The sequence below is a fragment of the Apteryx rowi genome, unplaced genomic scaffold, assembly GCF_003343035.1.
Source record: "Apteryx rowi isolate R43461 unplaced genomic scaffold, aptRow1 scaffold_32, whole genome shotgun sequence".
Classification (NCBI taxonomy): domain Eukaryota; kingdom Metazoa; phylum Chordata; class Aves; order Apterygiformes; family Apterygidae; genus Apteryx; species Apteryx rowi.
This window is the reverse complement of record NW_020449641.1, coordinates 1691140-1712969: the sequence shown is the minus strand read 5'-3', so window position 1 is coordinate 1712969 and position 21830 is coordinate 1691140. Positions and strand designations below refer to the sequence as shown.

The window sequence follows — 21830 nt, the reverse complement described above, 5'->3', positions numbered from 1 at the left end:
GCAGCCCACCGGCACCAGGGATGTTCTTGCACCTCTGCTGATATCCTGGAGTAGGAGGAACGGTTGAAACATGGTTAAAAACCAGCCTAAATCTTAGCGCGAAGCTCAAATCAAGCATGTTGTGGCCGTCTCCTTGCATTTGCATTTGCCCGCTTCCCTGCCGCAGGTGCGAAGCCTCGGGTCCGGAGGGAAAGGCCGGGGCAGCGATACCGGTGGCTCAGGCAGCCCCGTGCCCCGAGCTGCCCCAGCGCCGAGCGAAACCGCCCGGGTACGGCTTGCTCGCAGGCCCGTGAGGGCTTTCGCAAACCCGTGTCGGACGAGTTTCCCCTGCGCCGCCGCTGCGCGAAGGAAGCGAAAAACAACCCTTTCGCTGGCCTTTGAGGAGGGGCGGTGGAGACGTTGCTGGCCCTCTCCGGAGCCATCTATCACTGCTCCAAATATACAAGGCAATTGCAGTAAAACCGGGTTTGGCTCCACAGAGGGGAAAAAGGAAAAAAAAAAAAGCCTGTAGCAAACAACCACAGCGAAAAAAGCCTTACAAGGCTGGGGCGGCCTCGTAGATTGATTGCTTTTTAATCCCGAAGCTAAGGTGATAAATCTTTTTATTGGAAGCTCCGTAGATACTGTATCATTCACGGTGTCCGGCGGCGTGGGGGGAAGGTAGCGTCCCGAGCTGCTCGGAGGGAGGCGGAGGAGGCCCGGGAGAGCGGGACGGGGCTCGGGGCACGCGCGGATGCGTTGGCAGGGAGAGGTGACGGCCGCGGGACGGGTGTTCATTTGCCGGGGCTGGCGCCGGCACCGGCGAGGGAAGTAGGAAAAGGAGGGGATTTTCTTCCCCGGGGGTACGGAGCGGGCAGTGTGTGGGCGTGTGGCGCATTTTTGGCGGGCGCAGGGGGTCTAAGCAGGCGCTGCCTGTTGGAAAGAGCTGCCGTAAATCTCGGAGAGCGGGCGGCAGCTTTGGGGAAACGGCTCTTTCGCGGCGAGGGCTTGCGAGGAGCTCGTGGCGCAGAGCCCGGCCCGGCCGGGCGCCCCGTATCGCGGGGCAGCGAGGTGTGGGCGCCTGGAAATGCTGCGCCGGGGCAGCGAGGCCGGGAGGAGGCCACTGGCATCTCCAGCAGCATTGACGCCACCCCGGCGTGTCCCAGCCCTGACTGCAGCCAGAGCTCAGGCAGACCCGGGTCGGTGTCACTCGCTACTGTCTCGAGCTCAAAAAGCATGAATATCCATCCTAATCCATCTCCCGGCCTCAGGATCCAGCGGCTGCACAGCCTCCGCAGCCGCCCGGGATCCTCCCGCCAAGGCAGCCTTCCTGCCGCGGAGGAAACCCTGCGGCTCATTAATCACTCGGCCGATTAAGCAGGCGGCAACTGGAGGGAATCCCTTCCCGACCCGTGTCGAGCAGCCCCGGTTTGGGAACGGGGGATGCGATTAGCTCTCGCTTCGCTGCACAGCTACAGCCTTGATTGCCCATCTCCGAATCCCCCGGAGCTCGCGCTAGACCCGGCAGCGGCTCTGAGCGCTGCCTAATTGCTCCGGTCCCCGGCGCTGGCTCCGGCCCCGGCTCGCCTCCCCCTCCTGCGGGGCTCTGCTCCAGCACTGCCGCCCCGGCAGGGAGAGCTCGCTGATTTATACTGCGACCTTGGAAGGATTTATAGACAGGGAAGCCCTCCGCTCCTCCGCTGGGCTGCAAACATTCGGCTCCGCCAGCCTTTCCTTCCCGCCCTGCCTTCCCAGCTCGCTCCCAGCCGAGAGCAAGCAGCAGGGGTGACGGGAGGGCACCGTCCCTCTCCCATACGCGGGATCCCGCATCCCTGCAATGCCGAAGAGGTCGGTCCTGGGCAGGTGGTTTTTTCTCCCCCTGGACGTGCACCGCCAGGAAGCCAGGGCAGGGAAAGGCTGCAGGCGAGGGGGCAGCCGAGATCCCCAAAGCTCTGACTTTTATGTGTTTTTCTAAACCTACTGCTGGAAAATGAGGCAGATGCATGAAAATAAAAGCCACTTCTTTTCCTGGCAAGGATAAGCACTTGGCCAAGACCCTCGTAGGTGACCGGGAAGGTGGTGGGGGCACATGGCCGGAGGCCTGAGCCCCAAGGGAGCAGGGGATGGGGAGGCCTCTTCCTTGGAGCATGGAGGCCCCTTGTGCCTGAAGCAGCTTTTTGGGGCTATCTGCAGTCCAGTTGCACCTGGTATGGCGTCCTGGGGGTCGTGGGAAGGCAACCCCTGGCATCGCCACCCAATGCACCACGATCCCGTGGCCTCACCGGCGATCGCCTCCGGCATATCAGAGAGGTGAACTTGGAGTAGCCAAGGAGAGGTGGGGAGCTGGGGACGCAACCCGAGTCCATGGATTTCCTCTCCCGTGCTATCAGAGCCCTCACAGGCCCCTGAAGTCCCTCTGCAAGCTCGGGGAGCTGAAGAGGGTCTCGGCTCCCGCCAGCCCTTGCTGCCCGGCTGGCTCCGCTCTGGGGCATTGGGTCTGCTGCAGGGAGACACGGTGTTTCCACCCGCGCAGGTGTCCTCCACGTGGGATGCTTCAGCCCCATCCCAGGTGGGTCGCTGCCTTCCCTGGGACCTCTCGTCCTCCTCATCCCAAACCACTTTCGTACCAGACTCCCCTCGCCTGCCACCTTGGCATCTCCCCGAGATGAGAAACAGCAGTGTTTGCTCCTAAACCTCCACACAGGCAGGGACAGCGTCTGGGAAGTGCAAAACTACCTGGTCTCTACACTCTCTCCAGCCCCCCATCCTGCTCCTGTCCTTGCCACGGCCTCTGAAAAAACAGCAGTTTGGTTTATTGGTCCATAAAGTGCCACCTGTCCCTCTGGCACTGGAGAGCTCATAAACAGTACCGCTGCATTTTTTCCCTCTCGATGGGAGGTCCGTAAATAACCGGGCTCCCGGCAGGTAGCCCAGGAGGCATCTCAGGGCCTGGGACAGCTGGTTTAGCTCAGGACCTGCCCAAGAGCCTTTTGTCGGCTCTTCTCTGCGATCTGCAGGGCTCCTAGGTTTGTTTTCTTTCCCTCGAAGCCTGTCCCTCCCCGGAGGCCCTCGCGCTTCGGCAGCCAGACGGACGGACGCCCGCTGTGCAAGTCCGCGGGATCCTGGTGCAGACAGTGCAGGCGATGCTGTCGGCACGCTGGCAGGGGCCTGGCGGCTCCCTGGTGCCCCAAGACTGGCTGATGGGCAGCTCTGTGATTTCTGCTGTCCCTCAGACAGCGCAGCCGAGGCTGCAAATGTCCTCTGGGGCTGAATAATTCCGCATTTGCTGGAGGAACGCGGAGCCGGGATGTCGCCTACCCTGGGAGACTTGTCAGAGCTGCAACAGCCTAAGGAGAGTGAAAAATAAAAGCTCCCACAACGGCTATCTTAGGAATATCTCAGGAGAAAGGGAGACAGCTAACTGCAAAATACTCTGCAGTGCTGAGAGCTGTGTCCAAAGGATGCTTGAGTAGGGGGAGAAAGCGTGGCAGGGAAACGTGGGAGGTGGCCTGCACCTTGCTGTTGGTGTTTGCACACTCTGTGCTGCTCGGGGAGTCACTGTCCTGAGTCCTTTGCAAACTCATTGCCTCTATGACCTGCTCTCCTGTAGGGACAGAGCATAGAGAAATGACCTGCTCTGGGTGCTTCCCAGACTAGAGATTACTCATTTTCATTTCCCAGGAACTGGATTAATAAATAGGTGCCTCCCCCCTTTTCCAAGCCTACTCCTGCCTGGTTCCCACAGGAGACAAGTCTGCTAGATCCCACCTCCTTGAAGCTTTGCAAGCCGTTGAAGAGCTCGGGGACACCTGGGACCCCCTTACACACATGCAGCCTGTGCCCAGCAAGCCAGGGCCAAGGGCTGGACAGGGAGCTGGGGGATTTCGGAGCTCACAGGAGAGGAGACCCAGCACCCTGCAGCGGCCACGGCCTTGTGTTCGCACATCCCTGCCGCCCATGAGCAGAAGACGTTACCTCCTGATTCACTGCGTTAGAGCCCATGAGGTTCTACACAGGCAACTGTTACCACATAATAAAATGCTATTGACTGCCTATTAAAAAGCCATTCCCTCGAGGTTTCCAGCCGGGGTGGTGTCTGTGCGAGGTGAAATGGGGCAATAATAGCGATCAAGGAGGCATCAGTCATCTTCACCCTCGGCAGCCCCTGGCAGCGAGCGATGAGGATGCAGGGAGTGGGAAAGTCTGGCCCCGCGTTGCTGCCAGGGCACCGTCCCCTCGCCAAGACAGTGAGCAATGGGAGATGAAGAGAGAAGAAACCAGACTGGTAGCGATGCTCTCTGCCACGTTCACATCCTCCGGAGCGAGGCTGCAAGCAGCGGGCAGCCGGGAAGGCCCTGAAATGCAAAGGGGCCGAGTTACTGCAGCCCCACACGCGTCCTCGCTCAGCAGCACAGAGCGGGGCTCTGCAGCAGCTCCCACCTGGCCCCCACAAAGGCCAAGGATACCGAAGGATGGGGCTTTGCCCACAGCAGACCCTGCTCCAGAGGTGTGTGTTGCAGTTCCCACCGGGAGGAAGGGGTGTTCAAGGGGGGAGCTGGCGGCACTTAGGAGGGCTGAGAGTGGAGCATCAGCAGGCAGCAGGGCTTTCACCGACACTTTGCGCTTGGCTTTTTCTCGGCTTTTTCTGCTCAAGACCCCAGGAGAGCCCTGTTGACACATGCAAGCTGCCAAGAGGCACTGCCACTTGAAGCCTCTCCAAGCTGGCCAGAGGACAGCTGGGACTGGAAAAGTCGTGCGAGACGACAGCTCGAACAGCTCTGACAGCCCCTTGGGTGGCATTTCGGAGCCTGAGCAGTCCGTCCTGTGGGAGGGCCTGGTGCGCACCGGGAAATCAGCGGCCTTGATCTCAGACAGCAAATCCATCGGCTCTGCCAGCTTGGGGGAGCGCCACCAGCCAGCCCGCGCTCCATGGCATTTTCGTGACATTTCCCGAGCAGCGTGTCTGGGGACAGATTGATCGCGGTGCTCTGGAGGCGCTGCCCGGGGTGCGGACACGTGCCACCCTGCCCTCCGCACCGGCCCGAGGCCCCGCTCTGCCCATGCAGCGCTGCAGGTGGAAAGCCCCGGTGCATCCTGCTCAGTGCCCTCCGCGCGGCGCGGGAGCAGGGAATGCCATGAGCTCTGCTGGCTACGGCCACCTGGGAAGGCAGCAAACCCCATGCGCGGGGCCGATGCCGACTTGTGGGGAGACGTGGCAGGGGGAGAGGCAAAGGGACACCCATGGGTGCCCCTCACCCCCTCCCGTGGCCTGCCCCGACACCCCTGGGAAGATCGCCGAGGTTCAATGCCACGCTGGGAGGAGAGCTGAGTCCCGGGGCACACAATCAGAGCACAAATCCCGGGAACGGCTTTGATGTTTAATTCTTGAGTGATGATGAGCTCGTGCACACCAGAGATGGAGGGGGGCTCCCCGCTTCCCCTACGGCAGGGGCACAGCGGGCCGTGCTGAGCCAAGGAACAGCAAGGAGCCAGCGTCACGCAGTGTCAGCCTGCGCTGGTGGCAAAAGGCATCCCACCACCTCCCCAGCACCAGCCAAGGCTCCCGCGTTTGTCGGGGGTACAAGTGATCTTGCAGAGCCACGGCACGGCAGGACAGACTCTGCATCAGCTGCCGAGTGTTCGCCAGAGAGGGACACCAGGGGCGTTCATGGGGCACCAGGGGAAGGGACAGAGATATTCCTCCACCCTGGAGACAGCCTGATGCTCCCATTCAGGGCCATCGCATCCATGAGGAGCCACAGGGCAGAGTTCAGCTCTGCCAGTCCTCCTGCTTCGGGTTATTTTTTCGCATGGGCTCCAGCTCCTGGAGTCCCATGCTTAGGAGAGAACGGCCGTTTTCCTTCTCCTGCACTCGGGGGAATGGAGACACTGGAGAAAAGCTGGGAGAAATGAGCCATAAACCAACCCTGCAGCTGGACACCAAGAGGCAGAACCTGGCCTTTTCCTTAAAGCCGAGACCTGGCTCCCCGCACGTAGCAGGACCAACAGGAGGGGCAAGAAAATCAGGGCACATCAGTGCAAGGGCCCTGGAAAAGTATCAAGGGAAAAAGGTACCCGAAAGCCTCTTTTTTTCCTGCTCCATCAGGTGTGAACCTCTCCCAACACAGGAGGCCTTGACCTGGGTGCAAGCGCCTCTCCGGGTACCCATCCAGAGTGACGTCCCAAAACAGTCCGGGGCGCAGGACACCCCTGCCACCTGCGCCCACAAGGCTCATTTGGCCAGGACAGGGGGTGCTGGGGCAGTCTGGGGGCATTGCTAGCAAATCCCTGATGAGGAAGGCAGCCATCCCTGTGCCATGAGAGCTTCCCACCCTTGGCCGGTGCCCAGAGCAGAGGGTGCAACGTAACCAGGGTGCAGCGCAGCGAGGGATGGCCAGCGCTGCCATGATGAGGAGACCAGCCTGACAGCGTTCAAATCCCAGTGGGACAGCACGGAGAGACAGGCGCTTTCCATCACTCCTGCTTGTCCCCGTCCCTCAGGGCTCTGCCTGGCCACAGTGATGCCAAGGGGGAACGGATGTTGGTGGTGGGGAAAGCTGGTCCTGGTCCCTCTACGTCCTCCTGCGCTTCAGCAGAGGGATGTCTTGCGTGCACCGGCCTGACCTCCCTCCACCTCCTCCATCTCATACTCCTCAGGGTCGGAGAGGGGCAGGCCATTGGTGCCGGGCACGTGCTCGCACTCGGTGCTGCGGGTGGTGACGCGGGTGACGCTGTGCGAGTATTTCCGGGAGCCTGGTGCGCGGCGGCCGGGGTGGCACATCACCTCCTTGAACATCTCCCGGAAGCGGGTGGACATCAGGTTGTAGAGGATGGGGTTGGCTGCCGAGCTCAGGTAGAAGAAGACGCCTGAGATGATGTGGACGTACTGGAACATGTAGAGCATGTGGCTGGTCCAGGTGGAGATGAAGCTCCAGACGAGGCGATCGGTGTGGAAGGGCGCCCAGCAGATCCCGAACACCACCACCAGCACAACTGCGGGGAGCCAAGGGACCAGGATTATGGGGCTGCTCTCCCCCAGCACTGGCCCCACAGCCCCAAACACTGGTCCCACACCCTCCTCAGGGGCTGACCATGGAGTTGTGAGATTCAGCCACGTCTCTCTCAGGCAGGGAGCAGTTTGCCTGGACCTTGGCTTGTTGCCAAAGGGATTTGAGGGGAAGGTACGGATGGACAAGGGGATGCTGGAGAGGGAAATACAGCTGTTTCTGGGGTGCAGCCAGGACCCGTGTTAGAGAGACCCATGTTAGCCCAAAGGCACTAGCCCTGGCCACCTCTCAGAGAGAAGATGTCCCAGCTGCCGTAATGCCCCGTTTCAGCCTCGGCCATAGAAGAGGACACCCAAAAGGCATGGGAGAGCCAGGAAGGGCCCCCCAGCTGATGCCTCCTCCAGTTTGTTGACTTGCTGCCAGGGTCCGGGGGCAGCAGAGGGGCTGCAAAGTCTGGTCAGGAGCTCTCCTTCCCTCCGTCTCCCTCCAGGGCTCTCCAGGCATTGCTCCACCACGTGCCTCCGCTCCTCCTTGGCCAACAGCTGGGGCTGGCACTGGCAGCGGGGAGGCCATGAGTGCACAGCCCTGGGGCTGCTTGGCATGGGGAGGGATGCCCCGTATGGGCACAGGCACCAGCCCCAGCCCTGAAACCACTCATGGCTGACCAGGTAACCATCAGCCCAGCCTGGGAATGGCCCTGAGGGATCGCTGCTGGCCCCGTCCAGGTAGCAAGAGCTATCTGAGCCCTCTCCTTGGGCTCCAGTTTCTTTTCTAACCCAGCTCTGCTGATGCACAGGGATGCGGGCTCATGTGCAGGCAGTCCTGGGGTCTCCATCATACCCATCCCGCTCTGTGTCTCCATGGGGGGCAGGTCTCCCTTCACCCCCCTCTCAGCCCTGGTACCAAGGGAGGCCAGAGGGAGGTTAACGCCTGTCTGAGACGTAGCTGAGAAGCAGCCCTGGCCCCACCGAAGGCCTGGTCTGGGCAACCCGCCACCACTGTGCCGTCACGGGGACCGGGAGCATGTGGAGGTCAACATGCCGAGGAAAAATGGATACCCAAGGGCGGCCAGCTCCCGCTGCTGGGAAAGGGGCCAGAGGCTGCCAGAGACCGTGGCGGGAGAGAGCGAGGAAGGGTGCAGGGAGGTGGGACGGAGGGATGCTCCTGCCTAGCCTTGGGTCATTGCGTCATTGCCCAGGGATGGTCACAGCAGCAGCAGATCTGGGTAGGAATTGGCCCCCTTGCTGGGAAAGGTACCTCACACACCCCGCCAGCATGCGCCAGGGATCTGGGGCCAACTGTGGGTCTGCATGCAAGGCCCAGGCCAGGGAGAGGGGGGCAGGCTCCCTCCCACCAGCCCTGCGCCTTTCCCTTTGCTCCCAGGCTCTCATCCAGCACGTTCCTGGAGGAGGAGAGATCTCACAGCCGGGGGGAGCTGTCACGAGCAAGCCCCATCACTGGACTGGAGCCACCAGATCTGCCTTTACTCCTACACCCTGCAAACCAGCCACGCACCCTTCCTCCCAGTTGGTCCATCCTCAGCAGCTCCAGACTGGCCGTGCCTCAGTTTCCCCTCATCACCCTCCCAAAGCAGCCTTGGGAGACACCCACTAGCTCTCCCCATCCCCAGCCTGGGACTCACACAGCATCTTCGTGACCTGCCTCCTCTTGACTTTCTTCTGCCCCTGGTTGTTGTGGTAGTTGCAGCCGCCCCCCGACTTGTCTCCCAAGGCCTGGAGCATCTTTTCTTTCTTGAGCTGCAGGCCGATGAGCAGGTACAGGATGCTGATGGTCCCCATGGGCAGGAAGAAGAAGAGAATGGTGGTGATCTGGATGATGAGGTTGTAAACCAAGCGTGGCTTCACCAAGGTGCAGATCTCCGAATCTGGCACACGTCCCCGGCCCGGCACGTAGAGAGGCTGCAGCCCATGGAGGCTGGTGTTGGGGATAGAGCAGATGACCGACATGACCCAGATGGTGATGATGACCCTCTTGGCATGGTTTCTGGTCACTACATACTTGGCCTTGAGCGGATGAACCACGGCGATGTAGCGCTCCACACTCAGGGCAGTGACATTGAGGATGGAGGCGAAGCAGACGGCCTCAAAGAGCAGCGTCTTGAAATAGCAGCCGCTGGCGCCCAGGAGGAAAGGGTAGTTGCTCCACATGTCGTACAGCTCCAGCGGCATCCCCAGCAGGAGAACGAGCAGGTCGGAGACAGCCAGGCTGAACAGGTAGTAGTTGGTGGGCGTCCTCATGAACCTGTGCCGGAGGATGACGACGCAGGTGAGCGTGTTGCCCACGGCCCCCACCACGAAGATCAGCAGGTAGACGGCACAGACGGGGACGAAGAAGCTGGACCGCCGAGGCCCCAGGTACTTATCCCGCAACTGCTCCTCTGTCAGGTTGGCATCCTTGGGGTCGAACAAGGCCCCCGGGTGAGTCCTGTTGCAGAGATCTGGGCTGACGGGCTCTGCAGCAAAGTCTCGCTGGGGCAGGGGGAACTCGGGGCCGGAGCAGTTGCCGTAGGGATTCATGGCTGCAGAGAGATGGGGCAGTGTGAGGGGGGGGCTCTCCCGGCTCCTCTGCTGCATCCAAGCCCTCTGCCCCTCTCCCCTTTAACGGTGGGGTGCAGGATGCTGCTCGGCCACCCTCGGGGCAGGGGGCTCGTGGGAAGGAGCCCCCCATCCTGCCCCAGCCAAAGCCTTTCTTTTGGGAGAGCCCCTCAAAGGCTGCCCAAAGTTTCCCTCCCACCTCCCGAGCTCCTCAGCCCTGTCTTGCACCTGCAAACAGCCCTGGCAGCTCCTCGACCCACCTCTGCTCTCTCATCCTGCCGACAGGGAGACATCAGTGGGGTGTCCTCCCCCCCGCCCCGAAGCAAGGCAGGACACAACCCAAAGCCAGCCCCAAGCCACGTAGCACGATTGAGCCCTGCTCCCACTCTGCCGGCCGTGTGGAGGGGCCAACGGGGCGACCGTAAAACAGCAGTGGGGAAAATTGAGCTTCCTCCCTGGGAAGGACATCTTACATCTTGTTGGGAAGCTCCGGATGAAGGGTGAGGTCCCACCACCCCAGTGCTCTCCTGCGCAGGATGGGGTCGGGATGGGGAGGCAGCGAGGGAGAGGAGGGAGGCTCTGCTACCTTAACAGGCAGGCTGATAAAATCCTGCCTCTGCTCTCCGCTTGGAGCTCAGCTCAAAAACCACCTGCCCCTATCCACCTTCTCCCTTTCATCCTCCGAGAGAGGAGCTACTCACAGGTGAGCAAGGGGGCTCTTGGGGGCTTCTTCTCCCACCCTTGGAGAAATGGGCAAGGAAAAGGTGGTGCTGAGATCCTACCTCTGCCGGAGGCTGGCTCCTCACTTGGAAGGCAGCGCTGCAGAAAAGATGCTCCTCAGAAAGGGAGAGAGAGAGGAAATACGTTAAAGTAATAAACTCCATTGACTCTAAGAAAGTCCCAGGGGAGGGCAGCGTGGCCGCCTCTATCCCAATCAGCAGCCTTCGCAACGCGGTGATTTGCCATTTACGTGGCCTCCGCGGTGAATAAGCCATCGATCAGCCCCGCCGCCGTCCTGACAGCCGCTCCAGCTGCAGCTCCTCTCGCCCAAAACGTGTTTTACCAGTTTCAGCCCAACTCCAAGCTGGAGAAGCAGGTGGGCTCCCGCTCGTGTCTCCGAGCCTGGATCCCATGTGTGGTCACTTCGCTGTGATGCTCACCCACCTCTGCCGACACCAGCCCCGGCGCGTCCCGCACTGCACTCCCCCGGCCCCCCGGCTCCATCCCTCCTCCCCGCGTCCCGGCAGCCAACACAGTGAGCGCCGCTGCTCCTGCCGCGCCGCACTTGGGTCTCCCGGTCTTTTTTCTCCTTAGAAGAAGGACTAAGGGCTGAGGGTTGGTTGCAAGGCAGCGACTCACCTTGCTCTGCAAGGGTCCGGGTCCTCCAGCCTTCCCCAGCCTCCCTCTAGGAGTTTGGGAGGAGACGGTGAAGGGGAGGCAGCCGGGACCGCGGCTCCATGGCGGCACGTGTGTGAGAGGGAAGGAGGCAGGGATGCACTGAAGGGAAAAGACATTCGTGAGCAGGCTGTGCCTGGGCTGGGAAGGGGGGGTCGGGGTCCGGGGGGAGGAGGCTGGGTGTTGCGCTGCCGTTCCCTGCGACGCAAGAGGGCACTGCGAGCCCGCAGCACCTCGGCTCCAAATTCAGACCCGTGCACACCCGTACACCCCACAGCTCCACGCGTCCATCCTTGTGTCCCGTTCATCTGCCGCAGCAGTGCTGCAAGGGGCTGGCAGGACCGAGAGGGCTGGGGGCACCTGGCCCGGGTGACGTGACCACGACAGGCTGTGCCACCCCAGCAACACTTCTCGGTTGGGCTGGTCCCAGCACCGTCCTCGCCGTGCACGAGGTGTTTGGTGGAGTTGGGCAGGATGGAGCTGGGAGAGCGTCCAGCGGCTGAACTCAAGCAGACCTTGGGGGGAATGGGACAAGGATCTTGGAGAAGGGGCAGGGAGACCTGACTCCTTTATGGATGATGGATCTGGGCATGGTCATTTGGCTCCTGTGCTGGTGCTGCCAGCTCGCAGCCGGGTTCAGCCCCAGCGCACCTCGCTGCCCTGGTGTGGCCGGCATGTACAGCTGGGGTACGAGGAGCAGCCTGGATCCAGGGGTCTCCAGCACAGTGCCCCGAAGGCCCTGCACCCCAAAACACCCTGCCAAAGCCAGGGCACGCAGCATCACTGCTCACCCATCTCCTCCAGCCCGCACAGCCCCGTGGGGGAACTGAGGCACTGAGCCAACTTACCCATAGCAGGATGCCAAGCTGAGCACTGCGGCGAGGGGCCGAACCTGGCCGGCGAGGGTCCCCTCTTTCCTGGGAGGCTCTGAGCCTTGCGGGAGCAGCGACGCCAGCCCCGCTGGCAGCGAGGATGGCGCGAGAGGCACAGCGACGCCTCGCACCCCTCCTGCGAAGGCGCCCAGCCCTTCCGAGCTCTGCCCCGATGCAGCCCTGCCGCCAAGAAAGCAAACAGAGTCCTTTCTACGAGGAGTAAATATTTGCCTGGGCTTCTGCAGCAGTTAAGTGGGGACATTGGTGACTGGCAGCAGCTTGGAGGGCAGAGCCGAGCGGGTCCAGGCGGGTGCAGCCGCGGTTGTGGCTTGATGGACGCTGAGACCTGGCTTGGTCCGGGGGTGACGGCTGGCAGCGCGCGGCTGGGCGCAAACATCGCAGCCCCGGGGCCTCCTGGCACAGCCTGGCACCGTGCAGGAGCCGCCGCACGGGAACCACCTGGTGTTAGCCACATGCCCCTGCACGTCTGAAGGGGATGCGGGACCCCCTTTCACTGCTGCCTACGGTAATAAAGCCGAGGGGCAGCAGCAGGGGACGGCCAAGCAGGGGATGGGGGTGGCAGGTGGGGACTGTGCGCTTGTACCATCCCAAGAAAGCGGTGCACACACCATGGGAATCGATCCCCCAAAGCCCCGGAGGCTTTTTGCCTCCCTGGTTTAAGACAAAGAGCTTGACAGTCTCCAAAGTCCCTGGGCTGGCCTCTCCAGGCCATGACCCTCCAGGTGGGCTGGCAGCAGAGGGAAAAATGGTCCATGGCCTCCCTGGCCCGAGGCCCGGAGTGCTGGGAAGAAGCGGATCGGTGCCCAGCTCTGTCCCAGCCCAGAGACGATGCTCAGGGGAGGAAGGCTGCACGGTGGCCAGTAGAGCTGTCACTGTCGTCGGTGGCACCGCACACTGGTGCCAGCCTCTAAGGGCCACATGGGAGCGTGCCCAGGTTGGGGCAGAGCGTCATGATTTTGCCTAAGAAAATTTTGGAGCAGGCATGGTGGCCCAAAGCCAGTCCTGCCCGTGCCTCTGGCAGCAGATAAGAGGCTGCAAACAGCACGGAATTAGCAGAGCAAACTCTCAGAAGTGTCCAGAGCACCCTGAGAAGTGGCTTTTCCTGGGAAATCATCTCCCTCAGCAGAGGAGAGCAGATATTGAAGCTGAAAGAAAAGGAGAGTAATCGGGTGTAAACAAGACATTACACGGAAAAAAACAAGCTGGAAATAGCATCAGAGAGAGGTGCCACATGCTCCCGCAGGAGTAACAAAGGTAAAGAAACCTCCGTCTCCAGCGGAGATGGGACAGGCTCAAACACAGGGAGTTGTGGCCCGGTGCTGTGACAGCAGGGACAGGACGCTGGGACCTTCTCTCTCCTCCTCCCTGTGCTCAGAAACGCACTGTTTTCCCAGCACTGAAACGTTGTGATTTTTATGTTTCAGAGCCAACGATATGAGGCCAGACAGGACCTCCACCACCCCGCAGAGAGCATCTCCCAGCTGCAAGATCCCCCCACAGGGACCGCAGCATCCGTGGGGCCCTCAGAGCCCAGGCGGGAGCGTTTTGAATGCAGGAGGTCCCACACCTCCGTGCCAGGGGATCCCCCTCTGCACAAGGGAATCCAGTGCCAATCCCTGTCCAGGACTTGCCAGGCTCATTGCTGGTCCTCCACGTTTGGTGACACCTTAACGACAGCAAGGATGACCAGGGTTGGTCTGAGCACAGCCACTGACACCCAGCCGGAGTTGCTTTCTCAGCAGTTGTGATCACTTCCAAATCTGAGCAGGCAGAGAGCAACATCCCAAATGGGAAAGCATCCACTCCGGACCCAAGGCCCGCACACCAAATTGCCGTACTTAGCCAGCAGGATTTGCCCCGGCTGCGCAACGTGTGCAGCCCCAGCCGGCTCACGGCTCCCTGCCATGCTCCAGAAGGGAGAAGTCCCCTTCTTCCCTCCCCATGCCCATGCACGGGCCCTCCGCAGACACTTGTGTCAGGAGGGGACCTGGGCACCAGTGTCACTAGGCTTTTTTTTCTAGGTGCGGTGGCTTTAGTCCCCTGTCCATGGCAGGATGCTCGGGGGCATTGGGAGCGTGGGCAGGAGCCTCCCTGCCGCCTGGCTCACGCGTCGCTACGGGCAGCCAGCAGCTTGCCCACGCGGCAGAGAGCTGCTGGGCGATGAGACCGGCCGGGCGATGCTCTCAGGAGCTCAGGCAGCAATGGCCCGGCAGGTGCTGGGGCTGGAAATGGCGCTGGGGAACCTGCACATCGAAGGCTACGGCACCTGGGTAGTACAGCAAGGAACCGCAGCTGATGGGCACAGGGTTGGGAGGAGATTTCTCTCCCCATCCTCCTCCCTCCAAAGGGTGCCAAGCCTGCTTTTCCCCCAGGGAATTTTTGAGCAAGGCAGGGGAAGGATCCGTGCCGGCGCAGGGGCAGAGTGTGCTGTGCTGCTGAGGCACCCAGCAGGCTTCAGCGAAATCCCACTTGAGAGACTGTGGCTGGGCATGAAGCATTCCTAGAAATCTCCTCTCATTCTCCTTCACTGCGTACTGTCTCCTGTCTGCTCCTCGTCTGCCTCCCCTGTTTTCTGGCATCTCTGATGAACACACACGCATGCAGCCTGCTCGTGGCGCGGCCCCCAGGTGCTTCCCTTCCCCGTCTTTGTCCTCTTGTCCTGCCGGGCGGTCGCCAGCTTCGCTGCGGGAACGGGCACCCGTTCGTGCCAATGAGGCAAGTGGCAGGAGCAACGTGGGGCGCTTGTCTGCCAGAGGATGCAACCCAGCAAACTCGTCGCATGCCAGGGCTGCAAAGGGTGGCCCTGAAGGGCAGCCCTGCGGGACCCACCTGAATCTCTGCCCCTGCATCTTCGTCCCTGCAGGGAACAACACGGCTGATTTGTCCTGCACCCCCGTGGGGGGGTGAGGGGACGTCTGCTGGGACAGGGGTGTTTAGAGGCTGTTTGGGTTTGAGTAGTTGAGTGGAGATGCTGCTGAGCTCTAGCTGAGCCGACTTTCTTAAACATCTGGTTCCTTGCAGCCTCCTTTCCTAGCCAAACACAGCAAACACGGCACGGGGCAAGTGCGGTCTGCGAGGTGCAAGAAGCAGACAGAGCTCGGTTGGCTTGTGGCTGAACCATGGGTCCGTCCCTCTCCCCAGGCCACCAGATCCTGGCTGCTGGGTGCTGACAAACCCCTCTGCCTGCTCATCCGGGGTCCAGCTCCCAACCCCGGTTTTGCCAGGGCACCAGAACCACCGGAGCCAGGGGCCCTGCTCCCTCTGTGTCCCCTTTTCCTTCTCCTTTTGCCTCAGTCTGCTGCAACAGGCCCCTGTAACTGGAGGCAAAATGCCTGCTCCCACCTTACACGTCATCATGTCTCCCTTGGGAAGAATTAGTGGCTCCCGGAGGCTGCACATCGCTTTTCATTTTTCTCCCACCACGTCTGTGTTTCTTGATATGCTCCTGAGTCCTCCACAGTCATGACAGCACTTCTGAGCAGTCCATTCTGGTTTTCAATTTTCTGATAAAGCAAACTATCAGGAGGTGGCAACCCCTGCTCCGTTACTGCTCCCCTGTCGGATAAAGAGGGCTAACTGCACATCAGAGCATGACCCTTCAGCCTATTTCCTTTATCAGGCACTTTATTATATTAACACTGTCTGGCCAGCGAGGAGGGCTGCCTGGCAGCGCACCGAGACCTTGCGCCTTGCCGCACACGGCTCCCGCGGCTGTCACCCGTCGCCAATGCAGCCTGGGTGCCTCCACGGCTGGAGCATTTCTGGGCTATCTGACTTCAGCAGCCCACGAGCAAGTCCAGCGAATGCATGAAGCTCCCTAGGCAGCCCCGGCCCCAATCCCCGCTGGAAGGTGGGAATCTCCCCCCATCTTCCTCCCCCTGCCCTTTCGTGCACCCATCCCTCCCCGCGAGCCGGCCCCGCGCAGAGCAGGGCAACGGGAGGTTATTCATCCCAGATGCCCCCGTCCCTTGACGTGCCTGCTGAGGCCAGCTCTGCCTGCAGCATCATCAGAAGAATTAAGATGCCAAAACAAAGGACAAACATTGGCTTTGAAGCCTGAGAGCTGCAGCCCTAATAACCAACTGCAGCCACTCTCGGCTCTTTTCGAGGGTGCATCGCTCAGAGTAATTGCAGGGCGGATCAGCGCAGCCTTTTATGGCACCGTCTGCACCCGCTGTCCCCTTCCCACTTCCTCCCCCGCCTGCACAAGGCTTCGCAGTTTTAATTAACACCGTCTGGTCCTGAGCACAGAAAGGCTGCAAGCCGCAGTGCCAGAGAGGGAAACCGAGGCAGGGCCAGCCGCTCCAGTCCTCTGTGCCACGCAGCCACCTTGAGCAGACAAGAGACCCTGGGGCACGTCCCCATCCCCATCCGCACTGAAGCAAGAGTACCAGCAGCCCGTTCACAGGAGATCACCGCAGCAACCCCTCCCAGGCAAAGCCTTCGCTGGAGAGATGCAGCTTGGTTTGGCCAGATCACGCCCAGTGGCTCGTGCCCCTTCTTGAGATGGGGCGGACGCCCGGCTGCCTCCGACACCAGCCAGCCCAGCACAGGGCAGGGCCGTCCAATGCCACAGCCTCTGCCTCGCTGCATCCTTGTCTGGCTCTTTCCTTACCCACTTTTGAACCGCCAAAGCATTTGTTTTTTTGTTCTTTCCCCAAGTTATTAATTCAGTAGGAGCAGGACATCAGGCACGGGAGGGTCCGTTTCCAGGCGTGATGACTCCCGCCACTGGAAAGCTGCTGTTTAATGGCTCCCATAAAATATTTTATTTGCTCCAGTGTTATTGACAGGTGCAAAGAGCAGAGGAGCCAGGCCCCACGCAGAACTGGTCGCCAGCTGCCCAGTGGAGCCAGATCCGGGCAATGCCCTGAAATTCCCCCTTTGCCGCTCTCCGGAGAGGCAAGGAAAGAAGGGAGCGCTGGGGTGCCTGAGCCCCATCACCCTGGTGGTCCGGCTCCCTCAAGGGACAGAGTGGCAGGGTTGGAGGGAAGAGGTGGGACTGGAGACTCTCGGGGACGGAGCTGAATTTCAGGGTCATCAGCTCCGACAGATGACAGGGGGCAGCCGCTGTCCCCCCGCAGGACCTAACGGTGCGTCCCTCCGTGGCGCAGCCAGCACGCGGGCGCACACTTGCCCATCTCCCCCGTCGCCCAGGGTGCGCAGCCCTCAGTTTATGCTGGCTCCTGCTTTTGCAATAGCACTGGGAGAAAAACCTCCCCCAGCCCCGTAAAGCTGCCCGCATGGAGCGACCCCCCAGCAGCTTCTGAGCAAACCGCAACGGGGGGGGACGTTTATATGGCCAGACAGGTTTGGACCTGGCGCCCTAAAAGCAGCTCTACTGCATCGCTGGACCACAGCCAGAAGGCTGAAAAGAGCCGTGGCTAGTGGCCAAGACGACTTAGGCTGACTGAGCCAGCGCCCTCAGGGGAAAAATACAGCCCGTGCCTCAGTTTCCCCTCCTGTGCTTTGCTTTCCTTTAGGTGCTAACAAGCCGCTGAGGCAGCTCCTGCGCTTGCCTGGAGCTGTTATACTGAAACAGCAGCTCCGTGCTGCTCTCCCGGTGACTTTGCAGCATTGCCCACTGCCCCTGTGGTCCCCGGGCAGCAGCCCCCCAGCCTCTCCGCATGCAGGCTCAGATCAAGCCCTCGACAAAAAGACTTTCCCTGCCTCTTCGGCTCGCTGGGCTTCTCCCCGCCCAGACACCTCAGCTGGACAAGTCCACTCTGCTCTTTCCCTCCCGGCAGACCAGGGCCAAAGGGGAGCCATGCGGTTTGCATGGGGAATTTTTGCCTTATTGCAAGAGGAGTTTGGACCCTGCCCACGGGCAACCCCACAGGCAGAGCCAGGCTCATGTGGCTCCTTGGACAGTTTCCCCAGGCCCTGCTAACCCCCCGCCAGCCACTGCTGCCACACAGGGGTATTTTGCAGGGCTTCCCTCTCGCTGGGCGCACATGGCAGGGCGCAGGGTATCTCCAAAGAGCTGCCGTCAGCGGTTACCAGCAGGCAACACGTCTTGACTTCTCACGGTAGCAGCAGCTTTTTCTAGACCTCCAAGCACGATTTCCTGAGCCCGGCATAATGTGCCAGCACCTTTTCCGGGGCTCAGATGGCCGGTGAAGGAGGCAGCTAGGAGCTTCCCCATTGCTAATGGGCACAGACACGCTGTCTGTGCTCTCCCGGGATAAGTAACCGCATCCTCATGCTGCGCGGGAAGCCGGGGTGGTACCCCGGGATGCTCCAAGTGCGGGTGTGCAGACGGGGTCACTGCTCACAGCAGTCACCCGGCAGCCCCTTCCCAGCCTGGGGTCTCTCGTTGGAGCAAAAAAAGCCCAGCTCAGCCCCAGGCTCATCTGAGAAATCACCGGGAAGGGGTATGTCTTTTTTCTTCCAAATAGGGCTGAAAGGAGAAAAAAAGAAAAGAAAAAGATCATTTTGACGTTCACCAAGAGGAAACCAGTCAGGCTGCCAGGGAAGAGCGAAGCCGGCCTGCGCTGCACGGCGCGTCCCCCACCCCGGCTCTGCTCCGGGCCGGGGGAAGGCAGGCTCTCCCGGAGCAGGTATCCGGGCTCCATGGCAACCTCCGCCTCACTAATCAGGGCCGGCACAGACGCAGAGCACTTTTCCACCTGGCAGGAGCGCTGCTGTTTTTCGGAGGTCTCCATCAAGCCGAAATGGCTGGGGGCACTTTCTCGGCCGTGCCACCCCGTCGGGGAAGGGCCGGGCTGGCGGCCGGGAGAAGCCGCTCGCCGCCGCCGGAGGGGCCCGGCCCCACGCTGCGCCCGCCACGCGCACGGGGCCGGAGACCGTGTTTTTCCCCCCCCGAGGCTGGGCTGAATCACAAGGGATCAACTAAGCGCCGGGTTATTTCTGCCGAGCCGCAGAGCTGTCTGTCGCTGTGCTAATAGCGCACGGTTTTCCCGGCCTCCGTCTCGGCTCGCCGCCTCCTTCGGCTCCTGTCCGGCGCTGCCCCGCCGCGACGTGCGGGGTCGGCAGAGGCGGCGCGGCAGCTGCCGGAAATCGCTCGGCAGGCGGGCACGGGCGTCGCGAGCGGCGACGGAGACGGCCCTTGGAAATTCAAGGCACAAACAGCTCCTGCCAGGAGCTAGGAAAGCTCCCCCACGGGGACCCGGGGCTGGGGAGCGCTCGGGGGGCAAACCTCCCCGGCTGCACCCGGGGCTCGCGCCTGCGCTTAGCCTGGCTCTATCGCGACGTCGGTTCGCTGCCTTCCCGGTCTGAGGCAGAGGAATGGAGATCATCCCGGCCAAGCCTTCGATTTCTTTGATCTGCTTCAGCTCCCTCCTCGGATTCAGCCTTTTGGACCCCTTCTCCTTGTGCCAAGCTCGAGGCAGGAGCTCGCGGAGGCCGGGCACCCCCACCGGGCCGGGGAGAGGCGCCACTGCAAGGGGGAGCGGAGGCAGCTGCCGACTCGCATCCCTCCATCGGCAGGAAAATCGCTACTGGGGGAAACGGGAGAGAGAGAGAGAGAGAGAGAGAGAGAGACCCCCCCACGAGGCCCAGGTCTCCACTCCAAGGAGAGGCCAACAAGCCATGATGGAAATCCCTCATTCTGACTTAAAGGTAGCGCCATGGCAGGGACGGCGATGCGCTCCATGGACTCCTGCCTGGCGGGCAAGGATGATCCGTTAACCCAGCAAAGCCCGCCCTGCCTTCGCTCGGCAGGAAGCCAGAGGAAGTCTTTAACCCGCTGGAAATTTCCTGCCCAGCCAGCGATGAGCCTGGGATCATCTCAGCTAGAGCTTCTCCGGAGCTCGTTTTACGGCATGGCGTCCATGGCATCCTCCCAAACGTCAAGGACTCACTTTATGGGATCTATTTATTCCTTTCCAAACCGCCTCCTTTATGACTCATCAAAAATAGATCCATAAATGACAGCGTGGAGCCAGCCCTTTCCCCAGCCGTTGCTTCAGAGCCACTTCGCATTCATGAGTTGATTGAAGGTGCCTACCAGGTCATTTACTAGCTCTCCTACCTGGGGCGGCCCACAGTAAATATTCAATCTCTCCCTGCACGTTGCCTCTCGGCACCCAATTTGGAAGCTTTTAAACGGCATTGAGAAGAGGCTTTTGGGGGGGAAAGGAAAAATGACTGCTAGGGCTCTGCAAAAGCTCATTTGCAAAGAGCACAGGGCGAGGAAATCACACCGCTCTCATTGGGTCCCATCCGCCACGTAATGACTCACGCTCCGAGCTGAAATCAAGCCCACCAGCCAGAAAAACAACCAGCTACAACATCCCAAAGAAACACAAATGTGGCAGCAAATAAAAACTCAAGCTAGAAAAAGGTGCACCGAGGGGTCCGCTGCTCTGCTTGGCGGCCCGCGCTCGGCCCCGAAGCGTTCGCCGACGAGCATCTCCTAACGTGCTCGGGGTCTGGCGCCGCGGCGGGACAGGGTCTGCCACAAGCAGCAAGCTCCTCGCTCTGCACGGCATCTCCCCCAGACGATGACTGAATCCCCCCGTTATTGGCATTGCAATTTTGCCTATCGCTTCCTGCCTGCCGCTTTGCGGCATGACGGCGGGCGCCCGGCAAGGCTGGGAGCAGTTCGCACCGGTTGCTGATGCCCTCCCTTGTGTCCTGGGAGGGAAAAAGGGCTGGGGGCAGAGAGGAAGGCTGCTTGGGGCTGAAAGAGGTGAAATCCAAAGCAGCCTCTCGCAGGGCATGGGGTAAGTCTGACCCTTAGTCACCCCATCACTCAAAACGCCCCACAGCACGGCCCCGCTCCTCTCGCACACCTCAGTCGAAGCCCTTTTCACGAGGCTGCGAGAGCCCGACTCCCAGGCGCATGACCGGCTGCTCTCCCTGCATCTTCTCGAAGCAACAAGCACCTCGTTCAGCTCCAGGTCGCCAGACAGGTTTTTATTCTAAGCCCCACTTCTCAGACATTGAAAAACTTCAGGGCTGAACTTTTCCAGGCTCACTGTGCATGCAAAAGGTAAATGTAACTGGGGAAAAAACAAAGGCGGGGGGAGGCATGGATGCATTTTTGTTTTTCCAGCAGGAGGTTTTTGTATTTCAGCTCTAGAGAGTCAAAACTCAAAGCACACCATAAAGCCTCAGGGATGCCAACAGGGCAACTTTAGCCTGAAAGAAAATGGACTGAGCCTGAGGAGGAAAAAACAAAACACAGTGCCATCAAAATGTGAGCAGGAGACCGGTAACACCTCTGTCTGAATGGCAAACAGGCTGAAATACTCCTGCCCACTGAGAAGAAGAAGTCTAGCAAATTGGGAGAGCTGGCAGAGTTCAACTCCGAGCCCAGGCAGCAAACGGCACCTCAATTTGTGAGCCAGCTGCCAGCAGAGCTGCTGTAATCGAGAGCGGCGGCAGGGAGGACTCGACCGGGGAGGACAGCTCATCCAGCTGCTCCAAAACTTAAAGTGCTTTTCTGCCAGCAGATTAGAGCTGGGTATGAGGAGAGCTCCCTGGGAGATCTGCCAGCCCCTTCGTGCAATAACCCCCCAACTCACCCCTCGGGGCAGCAAACAGCAAATCTGGGGAGGATCAGCTAGTGCTGCTCAGTGTAGGGAGAAAAGACTACGCAGGAGGCCGGCTAGGGCTAAAGCATCCAGGAAAACTCCTATTTCACCACCAGGATGGATCAGAACCATCATGACAGGGGTGAAAAGTGGCAGAAATAGGAGAAATGCCCCAGTCTGGGCTGCACAGGGGCTAGTCTGCATTTGCCAGGGCTGTCGGTAGCACCTCAGCCCCCACGGGAGCAGGCAGCGCTGAGCGGAGGTACCACCCCGCTCCTCCTCCCCAGCCCAAAACGCAGCCCCCCCCCCACCTCCACACATGCAGCCCTCACTGTCCCCCTTTTGACTGCATTTGCACAGTATTATAATACAGGGAGAGAATCTACCATCGCTATAAAACACAATAATCATGGCAAAGGGTGTTGGCAAGCCTGCTAACTCAGAGTGGCAGAGGAGGGGTTAAAGAGAAACGGAGAAGGAAGCTTTCCTTTGGTGGCACGA

General features: G+C 60.8%; 1 protein-coding gene across 1 annotated transcript; it reads right to left on the bottom strand.

The window, feature by feature from the left end:
- Positions 1 to 6568: 6568 nt before the first annotated feature.
- Positions 6569 to 9526, bottom strand: NMUR1 (neuromedin U receptor 1). The gene is made up of 2 exons (XM_026071011.1): positions 8629 to 9526; positions 6569 to 6972 (listed from the first exon to the last, which is right to left on the bottom strand). Exons 1-2 carry the CDS (start codon positions 9521 to 9523, stop codon positions 6569 to 6571), a joined length of 1299 nt encoding a protein of 432 aa, XP_025926796.1. The 5' UTR covers positions 9524 to 9526.
- Positions 9527 to 21830: the final 12304 nt, after the last annotated feature.

Coding starts and splice junctions, on each gene's coding strand:
- NMUR1 (XM_026071011.1), bottom strand. CDS start 9,523: ATGAATCCCTACGGCAACTGCTCCGGCCCCGAGTTCCCCCTGCCCCAG. Junction 6,973..8,628: donor GCAGGTCACGAAGATGCTGT/GTGAGTCCCAGG, acceptor GGCTCCCCGCAG/TTGTGCTGGTGGTGGTGTTC.